We start from the raw sequence: 13,000 nt of genomic DNA on the forward strand, positions 1-13,000 counted from the left end.
TGTGTGTGTGCATCCAGTATCTCATTTGACTTTCACAAGAAAAATAACAACCCGTATCCCTGAGGATACAATGCATTTGATGCTTCCACTTGCAACACTTATTGGGTTTGAGCTGTGCAGCGTTGCAAACGATGAGAAATTCAAGGGAGAAATCTTACTAATCACTATTTAATTGGCAGGGTGACATCTTTTTGAAGGGTGCTTCAGAAACAACGCAGCTACATATGCCACTTAAATCAAAATATATAGTTCCTTTGACAAGCTGTGTTACAATGTGGATGAGGGGGTCACTTGTGAGTGATGAATCTGCAGCTTCCCCCCTGTTTTCTGGAGTTTACTGTGAGTTGCAGCTTTTTGTTCAGCTGACATGAACATAGTGGAGCATTTAGCAGCTAAAGAGACAGATATGATCTGCTTCACAGGAGAAATATCTGACCGGATTGATTGAAAATGAATTAGTTAAGTGAAATCTAGTCGTTTGAATTAGCCGATACCAGGAAATGTATTTATCAGGACTGGATGGGTTTCTGTGTAGCAGACGGGGGACTCGTCTTTCATTTGAATCCCGTCTTTTGTCTCGGTGCTGTCGGTGTGGCCGCCGTGTCCCGACACAGCCACGATGTGTCGGGACGGTTCAATGCTTCATTCCTTCTCCTCATGTTAAGGCAGCGTTTGTGTCTTTTGTCGGTTTGCACAGTAGGACCACCGCATGCTCCGTTACGATGCCTGTGTTGAGTCATTTGAAGGAAACAAAGCCCATTTGACGCTAAAAGCATATGTAATTTAGTGGAAACATACTTAGATAGATATGATGTGTTGTTTTGTTGTCTCCACATACACTCACACATGTTTACTGAGGTAGTAAATCAAGAGAGAAGTAGAGTTATTTATATAGACTTCTATACAACCGGAGGAGTTGCCCCCTGGTGGTCAGGAGAAAAGTGCACCAGCTTCACATTTCAGACCTGGAGTTTGCTGCCTGGTTTCATCCTACTTCAAGCAGCACCATAAGCTGTTTGAACAAAGATAAGCACGCTGACTTTTCTTTAATAAAACAAAATTGTCTCTCTCACTGTGATGAATTTGTGGATTTAAAAAAAAGAAAAAAGATTGGTTCATCGCTCCACTCTCATCAGAGGCCATCGATTCTGAAGATCAATAAAAAGATCATCCGGGCCTCACGGAAAGTTACTCAAGCAGAGTGCGTCGATGCTGCGACCTCAGTGACACGAACACACATGTTGTACTAGTGATAACTGAGAATGTTGAACTGGTAGTTTGAGCTTTTAGAAATGAGTCAATGTTATTCAACCGGGTGTCACCACTCCGAGGTGAATGGACTTGATTCTGTTCAAATCAAAGTGACTTAACTTTGATGTCAGGATCACTGGTTGCAGAATAAATTCACAGGTAACATCATTTTGTTTTTTACAAAGTAAAGGGTGTGAATCCTTTGTCCAGACTTGATTTTAAATCTCAAATAAAAAAATCAGGAGCTACTCCAGTTTGTTGTCCGTTTAAATTGGCAATAGCAAATCACGTAAGGAGTATGTAGTTTGTTTATTTGATAAAGTCTACTTACTGCAATAATGTATAAACACGCTAAATTTGCAGAAATAAACACTTTTTTACTCAAAAAGATGTGATTCCTTAATTCTTAGTGGACTTAAAAAAAGTTTAAGTTATACCAAACATGAATATAATTGGCTTTGACTAACTAACTGCCTTTTTCAGATATATTTGCCAATTTCTCAAATTCCCTAATAATTGTACACAAAATAACTGGTGTGATTTGGTGAAATCACAGCAATGCCTAATACTACTTTATCTTGGTGGGTAGGATGGCTGTCGTGATATCAGAATCTGGATTGTTGGATCAAATCTTTTCCCTAAAAGTAACGCAGGTTGGACAACAGAAGGCTGATATCGGTTTAAAACCAGGTGGAGGTGAGGTCTGGCAAACACATCCAACAATGGAGGACCTCAAACTGGCAGAATAAAAGCTGGACATACGGGTAGATCAAATCAAGCATTCTGATGGGTTGAGTGAGTCACAGGGTGTAGTTTATTCATCCATAAAGTACTGTACATCCTGTTTACATTTACCAGCTTTCCATATCAGTAAGCACTCAAAATAACAGGTGATTTTAAATTGTCTCCCTCTTCACTCAAACAAATCCTCCTCTTATTCTGTTTTCCCCGCCACAATAAAAGCCCCAGATGTTTACGTACACAATATAATAGCTTACAAGTTTCGTGTAAACTTTAATATCTTGGGGGGAATCACTTTTGATGAAAATGTCAGCGGTAAATATAATGTGTTTGTGGTCCCGGTTCCTGCTGTACAGTCACACGTTGATACGGCTTCCAATCAGGAGAGCAGACTAGTTAACGCTCTTAGAGCAGACTAGTTAACGCTCTGAGAGCAGACTAGTTAACGCTCTGATAGCAGACTAGTTAACGCTCGGAGAGCAGACTAGTTAACGCTCTGATAGCAGACTAGTTAACGCTCGGAGAGCAGACTAGTTAACACTCTTGAGAGCAGACTAGTTAACACTCTGAGAGCAGACTAGTTAACGCTCGGAGAGCAGACTAGTTAACACCCTTGAGAGCAGACTAGTTAACACTCTTATAGCAGACTAGTTAACGCTCTGATAGCAGACTAGTTAACGCTCTTGAGAGCAGACTAGTTAACGCTCTTATAGCAGACTAGTTAACGCTCTGATAGCAGACTAGTTAACGCTCTTGAGAGCAGACTAGTTAACGCTCTGAGAGCAGACTAGTTGACGCTCTGAGAGCAGATTCATTAGCGGTGAGCGAGTACCTAAAACCGAAAACTAACATGAGGAATGAAAAGGGTTTGATTACATCGTGATGATTTCCAGTGAAAGATAATCACCGTAAGTAATTTCCCCACGTGAGGCAAATTCTCTAAACATCGTGCAGTCGGGAAATGACGAAGAAAAGACGGACAGAAGCAGCAAAAGCTCTTCTTTACATCGGTGGCTGGGTGTCATCCTCCACCCTGCTTTCAACTGTAGTCAGTTTTATCGTCCCGTATGTGCTACTGAAATGCGATATACAATGTTTGGTGGCCACAACTATTTTGCTGGCATCTACAATTACTATTTATAATGTCACTGGCAAGAGACCTAAAGGACTTGAGGCAGTACTGTATCTACAATAATGTCGTAGATACAGTTCAAGGCCTAACAACACCCTTGAACAGTACATTACGATACATGATTGCCTTATTGCTTAAATAAACCGTCTGGAGCAACACGATGAGCTGGTTTATATCCTGGAGGCCTAATCAGCGAAACGGGCAGCAGGTGAGTGTGTGGGCGGAGTCAGGAGTCAGGGCAGAGGGGTGTGGCCTGACCTGTAATGACAGGGAGCATTAAGCTAAACACAGAGCAGGTAAGTGATGAGTATCAGGCTCCAGGGAGTTCATCGCAGAGCTCCATCTTCTTCAGGGGATCCGGTAAAGTTAAAAACTAAAAGCTCCACTCAGGACATCCGTTCAGCTTTTATTCTCCAGTTCATGTCGTGGAAATGACGCGTCCGAACATGCTTTGCTTAGCTTTACCCGCTGGTCACATAATTTTGTCTCTGAAATGCCCCTCACGACTTCCTAGACTCCGACGAGAAGTGTTCAGAATCGCTTGTCTTGTTTAATACCCAAAGATAGTTTTCTTCTTTTACTAACATAAAACAAAGGGAGGCTGCAAATCTCCACATTTCAGATGGTTTTATCTTGAAAAATCGCTCCACAATCAGCCGATTATCTCAGTTTTCTGTCAGATAAATTGTTTCAGCTATAAACCTGACCAACTTGGCTCTTTCTGCAGTAAATAATATTTATCTTAGTTTTTACTTGGAGCATCAGCCGAGGTTAGAGACGCATCAATTGCTATTTTCTTCACCAATACCGATTTCTTTAAAGGTCTAACCGTCTAATTTTTTGTTTTTGTTATTTACGAATAACTCGTTTTTTTTCAACCGCCCTAAAGTGGACGTAAAAAGTGGTCGTAAAAAAATTCTAAACATTATCCTGTCTCCTGTTATTGTCATCCATAGAACTTAAACCATACACGTCAAATGCTTTGAAAAATACATTTCTTGCTGTTGGTAGTTTTATTTATTTAGTCATAATTACCTCTTTGATATCTATTTTATATTTAAACATCTTCCTCAAACAACTTTTTAGTTCTCTACTCTGTCCGGTGAATTAAGAAAATGTCCGTGAATGATGGATTCCAACCACTTTTTTCTTTTATTTCCCCAACTGATTTTGAATCATCTAAATTCACCTCAGGGAATCAAAGTTCTGGTCTGGTGGTTGACTTTCTATACGTTGTCAGTGAGATGAAGACGTCTGGATCTGGTCTCGTCTGCTGCGTCTGGGAGACCAAAAGAAGTACTTGATGCGGCGTCTCTTCGTCCTCACGGCTCGACGTAGAGAGAGACATAAGTAGTTTGGTGTTGTACAGTAGCTGATTGTTAGCACTCATAAAGAGAGTGCAATGTTTAAAGGTTTTAAGAACAATGGGGCTCTTTGATTACATAAATGAACAGAGGGAGCAACCGAGTGGCAATTTCTAAATCAAAGAAACAAATATAGCCAAAAGACACTCTATTAAAAACCACAGACTTTATATAGCAAGTTGACGTAGTCTTGGTGACGTCACCCGTTGGTTTGTGGTTTTGAAAATTTGAGCTTGGTGATTTCGTTGTTTCCTTGTGGTGTTTTTTTTTTGCAAGCGATGAACAGAGGTCACCATATTTCGAATGTGGAGGAGTGACGTAGAGAAGCCGTATACGTCTCTGGGAGCGGCAGGGACCAGTCAATCACAATAAGCCCCGCCCTAAAGCATACCCTGATTTCAGTTTGACTCTAAATAACCATAATTTACAAAATGAACATCATGCTGCATTGAAGAAGACTTGAAATTAGAGATTGAGACATAAACTCATGTTTACAATGTTTACTGAGGGAATACATCAAGAGAGAAGGAGAGTCATTTATATAGACTTCTATACAACCAGAGGAGTCGCCCCCTGGTGGCCAGGAGAGATAATTAATGTTTTATGAAACTTCTTCACTCGTCTGTCTCCAACATCAACCTCCTAAAATGTGAGTGAGATCAGTGTTTAAAGGAGAAACGATTGTCAAATAGTTGCCTGTATACCTACAGACATTTACAGCAGCAAACATTCAGGAGTGTGTGTCGGTTTCTTTCGGTTTGGCACTCTCCGTGTTTTCCATCGAACCCGCGAGGCGGCTTTTCACATCAGCTTCAACAACTTCACTCCTGGCCTTCACCAGCTAAACTCAAAAGCTCAATTATTCAAGTGTTGCTGCTTCTTGGCAGCGCGTTCGGCCTCCTGGCCGGCTGCAGTCTGCTTCTCTTTGGATAGCGTCTATTGTCTGCCCGGTTCACCCCCCCACCGAGGCACCCAATCCCGACTGGAGGATTGAGGGCCATCAAACAGAATTAAGAGGAGACAATGACTGTGTGTGTGTATGTGTGACGGGACGGCGGATGTGTGAATGCTTACAGTTCAGGCAAGTTTTTTTTGTGTGTGCGTGTGTGTGTGTTTTGAAGTGAAGCCAAAGCTCCCGCCACAAGAAGAGGCCTCTCCTTCGTCCACTGATGCCGGCCTTCAGTGTCCGTCGCTCCAGCTGGCAGCCAATTTATACCGAGGCCAAACACTCCAGTCCCCACAGGCGGGCCAACAGGGGCTCTTTGTGGTGTGTGTGTGTGTGTGTGTGTGTGTGTGTGTGTGTGTGTGTGTGTGTGTGTGTGTGTGTGTGTGTGTGTGTGTGTGTGTGTGTGTGTGTGTGTGTGTGTGTGTGTGTGTGTGTTTGTACTTATCAGCTACTGAGACAGTTGCTCAGCTCATGACTGACTGCAAATGTTGGTAATCTACAGACTTAGCTGCATCCAGAGGACTTTGTATCAGTGTGTTCCTGCGTTGGTCGAGGCACGACTCTCATTATATCAGCGGCTCGAGGTTGGTGGGCGCTGCCACCCGTAAGCTGTCGAGTTTCAACAAACTGTCGACTCTGATATTGGAACGCGAGTATGCAAACAACACTCCCAAGAGCGTGAAATTGTTCAGAAAGCTAAAGAAATGTGGTGGCTGCGAGTCGAGACCTGAGAAGTGGGTTATTAAAAATGTAGATTTTACTCTGAGAGGCGAATGGGAAAGATCTTGATATTTGAATATCTTGTTGTTTTTGTTGTTTCTTTTGTATTTCACCTGTAGCCCATCTTGAGCATTTCTACCACTACCTTTCTTTTAACTGTTACATGCTCCTACGTTGCAGTACTCTCAAGGTTTATATCTTTGCCCCTCAAATGATTTATTCATGTGTCACGGTCCTCACAATCTGATGCAAATACAAGGTAGAGCTGATTTGTTTTGCAATTTCCTTTTATTGGTTACAAAATAAATGTCCTTACTTGCAGTAATAATGCTTGAAAGCCAATATCATGTCTGAAAAGTTCATGCTGATTAATCTCTCTGCTGTGTCTGCCAACTTCTAACACAATAGCTTGGAGCTCTATACTTCATCCCAAAAGCCATGTAACACTGACTGGGCTGCCAATCTTGGTATTTGCGAGAGTCTGTTTCCTGAGCTGCAGGAGTCTAGAGTTGTGTATTTGATGGCTCAGGTTGTTGCTTTGTGTGTCCTCGTGAATTAAATAGCTTCTCAGCCATAGAGCTGTAAATATTGTTGTGAATTAGTTCTCTGTCCACAGTTCATCTTGTACCTGATTACAGATATTTATTTAGCACTTTTGAAGTGAAAGCTACCAGGTAAACTGATTGGCACACATTTTGTTACGATGAAGTCAGTGCTCAGCGGGCTGAAATTAGAAGCTGCGAAAATGTCACGTGATGTAATCGGTTTGCACTTCTCTCATGGATCAAAGAGGCGCAAGTCGGCCTCCTGAGAGGAGCTGCAGCTCCACTTTGTTAAGTAAGGCCACCGAAAAATGAAATAAACTCTCAAAACCTTGGACATTGAAGGCATTTAGTCGTTCCTCTTATCTTGAGTGACTGGAGCAACAGTTCCCCACTCGGCAGCATCACAAGCAGCCGTTATTATCTTGACCGATCCTCCCTCCCCTTTGAGTCATGAAAAAGAAAAACATTTTAAAGATTCGGACACAAGTTTGAACCAAAGGTAATTTTAGTGGGAAATTCTCTTTCTGCTGCATTTACGTGCATTCATTGACCAAAGACTACACGACAACCATGCACATGCTGTCTGTGGTTACTTAAAGACGGGGAACGCATGTTTCTGGAAAAAGGTTAAAGTACATAAGCATGCACCAACTTCAGGCCGAGACGATCGCAAAGTTCTCCTCGTCTTTTATCTTTGAGATTCTCCTCTTTGATGAGGCCTTTGTCCTGTTTTGGGTCGCTTCGTAGTTGTCGCCAAAAGCTGGAATTGCAACTCATTTCTGCAGGATTTCCCGCCATTGAAACAGGCATGCGCGTCTATATTTGTAAAACAGCCAATGGGAACACCCCCTGCTGTGATTGGCCACAGTCTCCTGGTAGTGATTCCAGTCTGAGAAAAGCAAAAAGGGGGTGCAGAAGTCTAGTTTTCTGAGACCAGTTGACTTACAATATGCAGAAAGGTTATTGTGGATGTTTTTGCCCACTGAAGCCAACGATAAGCTGCCGAGCCCAGCTGTCAGGAACATTTTGAAGCTTGGGGTGCTGCGCTTGGGGGTGCGTCTCTGCTGGTTTTAGGGCTTGTGAACCCTTAAAAACAAAGCCACGTCCACAGGTGTTTTTACAGTTATCTTAAAGAAGGAGCCGAGAGCGGTTCAACTACAAAGTTATGTTTTTCTTCATAGAGTCCGACGAAAGTAATCATTCTTTCTCCTCCCTTAATGGTCTTGTGACCGCTCAGACTTACTCTTGTGACTCCTTTTGGGGGGAGATCTCAAACCCAAACCCCAGGTTGTGAACCAGTTGGGTCGAGAATGAGGAAGAGTACCTGTCTTCAAGCCATCAAGGCACGCAGTGCATGATGAAAAATTAGCTGTCGAAATCATTGCTCAACATTATTTAAGTCAAGTTCTCAAGATGTCGGGTGTCTTTAAAAGGGTTTTCTTGGAGCCTTTAATTTCATTTGATTGAGTGTCATTAAAAATAGTGAACACAAGGACTTTGGATAAGTGTGATAGGACGTTTGCGGTTCTCGTAGAACACGATTGATGAAACCAGATCGACGGGTTCAGTTGCTGCTCGGCAGGTTTCAGTGATGATGATGAACCCACGGCTTCATCGTGAGTCACTACAGCTGCTGCTCACTCTTCTGTTACAGCACGACAGCTGCCTTCACTTGTGTCTGACGCTGTTGCCTCATGCCACAGACTCCTGGAGCTTTCCATAGTAATAAATGGGCCTCGTAGTGGAGACTGATTTCATTATATTTGGATAGAATTGTTCTAAAAGATGCATGTAAGATGGTTACTTGGCCGCTTTACATAATGGGCAACTATTTTAATAATCATTGTTTTTTTTTCCAATGGTTTTGGGATTATTATTATAAAACAAATAGATGTATGTTTAAAGATAATCCCTAATGTGTTATAGTACTGTTAATGCTTTAACAAAGTAAATCAATAACATTTGATTTATTTAACTATCTCTTGGTCTCGTTAGAAAAGCAGATTTCAGTCTCTGAGTAAACAAGGGTTAATTTCACATTTGCAGATCTCGGATCAGCCAATGGTGTTAAACAGGATCAGGGCGATATGTTAATAACCTGCTAGTAGAGCAGATAGAGCAGCTCTCTACTGCTGGCTTCTACAACAGTTGCGTGAGAATAATGTGCCGTTTGTCTCCAGATGATTAAAGCAAACACGGACTGTAAATAAGCTTCTGGTGGCTGAGCACTTCCAGTATTTGAGAATCATATTCACAAGTGGATGTGAGAGACCATAAAAGTTATTGCCTTTTCCTCCCAGAGACAACAAAGAAACACTTTTATTTTCAGAACAGTTTTCACAGCAGTAAAGTTGACTTTAAATGTTCTGATAATGTCCTGATATTTGGTATATTTGGGCATATTTTGCCCTCATTAGACAGCTGGCAGTTGAGAGAGGGAGAGAGAGAGAGAGGCAGGAAATGGGGCTCGGTTAACCGATACAGTTAAACGGCATTCAATGTATCAGGACATCTAATATCTGACTGTGAATCAAGATAACGGGGTTTCCAATATGATGGTGGAAGCGGGCTGGGTACTGCAGTGATGCGGGCTGTCGGTTTAATGTACTGTCTGGCTTTCACAGAGCCGGCGTCCTCACATGACCCTGAATGCAGCAAGCAGCCTGCGTTCAGCTCTGAACTGAACTCAGAGGTTGCTTGTCGTCTTTTATCCTTTTTATGTTTATCTTTATATATACACACACACACACACACACACACACACACACACACACACACACACACACACACACACACACACACACACACACACACACACAGCTCAAAAATATTAAAGAAACACTTTGAAAATGCAACAGATCTTAATGTGAAAAAAAATCATGTTGGATATCTATAGTGATATGGATAGTTTAATGTTTTATTAATGAAAGAATGACACATCTTTTGATGGAAATAAAGGTGTCCGCCTACAGAAGGCTTGATTTCATAAACACCTCCAAAATCAAAGTGAAAAAAATGATGTGACATGCTCATCCATTTTGCCAAAATTCAATTTCTGCAACTCAAAATGCTTCTCAATATCTTGTGTGGCCTCCACATGCTTGTACGCATGCTTGACAACGTTGTGGCATGCTCCTAATGAGACAACGGATGGTGTCTTGTGGGACGTCCTGTCAGATCGGACGAAGGGCATCAGGGAGCTCCTGTAAAGTCTGAGGAGCAGCCTGGCGCCGTCTGTGGACCATAAGGTCCCAGAGGTTTTCTATGGGATTTAGGTCAGGTGATTGTGAGGGCCATTTAAGTACATTCATGTCTTCATCCTCCAGGTACTGCCTGTAGCATGGACGCTGAGACTGCAGCGTGAGCCCGGCGGTACACTGACCGCCTGTGAAGCTTTGTGAGGCGACTCAGCGACTCGCAGCAGCTGAGAACAGAAACTACAGAACAATACGAGCTTTCGCGTCAGGCTCAAGTCGGAAAATCGTTAACACTGCCTGTCGGCAAGGCTACGGAAGCGTGCACGCACATACATAAATCGCCTTCAAAGTAAAAAAAAAAATGCAGTTAACGCATGATCAAATAATTAACACCGCTAAGCGATTGAACAGTTAATGCGTTATTGAAGCGGTAACTTGCCCTAATACCTAATAAATAAATAAATAAATAAATATATACCTCTCAAGGGACACTTTGAACAATGTTTGCATGTCCACATCTCGATGATGGCGTGGAGCTCATTCCACGAGGTATTATACCTCCTACTCATTTGGCTTATGTCCTAAATGCATGCTGGGCTTTTCAAGCACAAGTAACCGCCAGAAAGCAGACGTCAACATCTGTCGTCTTCTGCAGACGCATTCTGTATCGTTCCTGTGACCGACAGTTTCATGTTCACACACCCGTCTACAGAAAGCGGAAACTTTCCCCGTGTTTTTTTTTCTCTCGCCGGGTTCGCGACCTCCACTCAACCCCCACCAGGGCTCAAATACAACATTGCATCACAGAGGCGTCACGTGACAATAACATCTGTGTGAAGCTCATCGGCGTGTGGCGGCTCTCTTAATAGGCTGTGTGTGTCCTCAGCCGACCCCCCACACCCTCCACATTTCAGCGCTGTCGACTAACTGGGCTGATTTCACGGTCTGATGAGCAGAGCTGCTGTTGTAACCGGAGACTTTAAAAGCGGCGTCCGTGTGTTTTGGAGCAGGATGAAGGGGCTGTGGGTTGTCTGTCTTGTGTTCCCTCTCGGGTCATGATGAGACTCGCGTTTGAGCAATGAATCACAGCAAAGTGATGGCAGGACCAGTCAGAGCTGGAGGAAAGATGCCAGTTGCCCTCCGTGGAGGACAGCCACAACTTTTAGGAACAATGGACAGAATTATATTGTATGTGTTAGAAAGAGCAGTACATGATATCATCGCAGTGGCGGGCTGTGTGTTTTCGACTTAGGCCTTCAGTGCAGTATAGTCCACATCAGGAGCGGACTGTGTCCCGGGAGTTACTGTCAGACACTCAATACACGGCGCGTTCATACAGACCAACATGTGTGGACAGCGGACACGCACTCCGCCACACCGCACCACCAGGAGCACGGCTGGCTGAAGGCAGAGCAACAGAGGAAGACAGGAGCTGTGCAATGAGAAAATAAGCTAAAGGGAAAATAATTATAATACATTATACACAAATTAGATTATTAAAAAAAGCTGTAACTTTGTGACTGTGTTTTGGCCAGAGTGAAGGCTCAGCTGGTCCTGACGGCCACCGCTGCATCATCGTGGGTGGTCCAGTGAAGTATTTCTTCCGAGGGCTTTCTGTTGCGGTTTGACTTTCGCTCTCAGACGATTTTAGAGGTTTTATATTAAAAGGAGTCTTCCAACAAGTTTGGAAATCCCTGAGAGTTAAATCAGAAGACAATAACAATAAATATGGAAAGTGGAAACGAGGAAACAGCCGGATCTGTCCAAATGGGGACAAAGTCTGCTGAACAGCACCTCCAAAGTGCACAAATGAACCCACGATATCTTGTGTTTTTGTGTTCAGACATGTTACTGGGCTGTTATGTAACGAGCTCTTTCCTGGACAGGAGCTGCTCTTGGTCAAAAACAGCTCAGCGCATAACCCTTTTAAAACAGCACATCGGAGATGCATTAATTAGTGAGCTTTGGGTGTGCTGGTTGGAAGATTTTGGACAGTCAACTAGCCCAGTCTTTATGCTAAGCTAGTTGTAACTTAGCAACTAGCTAAAAGAGTAGTTTTAATAACCCTTAAGGGAAAAAAAAGGACTGTACTTGTATAGCGCTTTTTCAGTCTTCCGAGCACTCAGAGTGCTTTAACGCTACATGACCCTACTGAGCCACAGTAAGAGTTATTTATTTATAAATTAAGCAAAGCTAAGTGCCTGCTGGAGGCTTTGTGTTTAACTGACAGACAAAGTGTAACTCTGGTTATAGGTAGACGAAAATATGAAAGTATCGTTTCATGTTTAAACATCCACTAGCCATTTGGCTGGTGGACAAAAAAAGCAGTACATTTTGCACCCTGGGTGATGTTCTTCCCATGAATACTGTGTTTCAATATATTCAGATTGTTAACAACATTGACGTCTCTTCTTCTTCTTCTCTCTCCGTCTCAGGCTCCAATGAGAGGCTCTCCATGATGAGGAGCTAACACTGTCGGCCGCACAACCGCAGGAAGAGACGTGGCCGCTGCACCATCCACAGCCGACGCATGGCGGTATTAGGGGTAAGCATTGCTCTTCTCTTTGTCTCCTGTTGTGGTTTCTTCAGCCTCAGAGTGTCAACGCTGGCTTATGTTCACCTCAGGTGTTTTACGCTTAGGTTTGGCTGAAGTAGAAGTTAATTAGCTAAGTAAAGTTTCCTGTTTTAGTCCATCCCAAACGATGATGCTGTAGCGCACAATCATGTTACTTATAATTGAGTTGTGAAGGATGTGGCTCCAAAATGCACGGGAAAGAGGAATTATGTTCATAGTTTCTATAATCAGAAGTTTATTCTCTCAAATTACTGATTTCCTTCACCTATAAAATGTCACGTATTGAACATTTGATGAAGAAATTCCCATCACGATGCAAAGTCTTAAAAATAAGAGTTGTGGAGCTAGAACTGGGGAATATTTGGTATTTCTGCTTGCAATATATACTTCATTATTCCGAGTAGTTGATTATTGATCGGCTAATCGATCGACTAATCTTTTCAGCTCCACCTCTGACATCTTGGGTTTGTGAAATCCTTTAAAAAAAAAAAAAAAGTCACGAAATGACAAAAATGCACCATCAGCCGTT

The 13,000-nt window shown here is 42.7% G+C and overlaps 1 protein-coding gene across 1 annotated transcript in view; it reads left to right on the plus strand.

Annotated features, from left to right (window-relative positions):
* LOC137796508 (polycomb group RING finger protein 3) overlaps positions 1 to 13,000 on the plus strand; it is a 49,387-nt gene that overhangs the window by 9,972 nt on the left and 26,415 nt on the right. The window contains exon 2 of the mRNA XM_068594482.1: positions 12,332 to 12,441. Coding sequence (XP_068450583.1) covers positions 12,427 to 12,441 — 15 coding nt within the window. The 5' untranslated portion in view covers positions 12,332 to 12,426. The remainder of the gene's footprint in view (positions 1 to 12,331; positions 12,442 to 13,000) is intronic.

This window comes from Clinocottus analis, unplaced genomic scaffold, assembly GCF_023055335.1.
Source record: "Clinocottus analis isolate CAN_PGR_092001 unplaced genomic scaffold, fCliAna1.0.p SCAF_10, whole genome shotgun sequence".
Lineage (NCBI taxonomy): Eukaryota > Metazoa > Chordata > Actinopteri > Perciformes > Cottidae > Clinocottus > Clinocottus analis.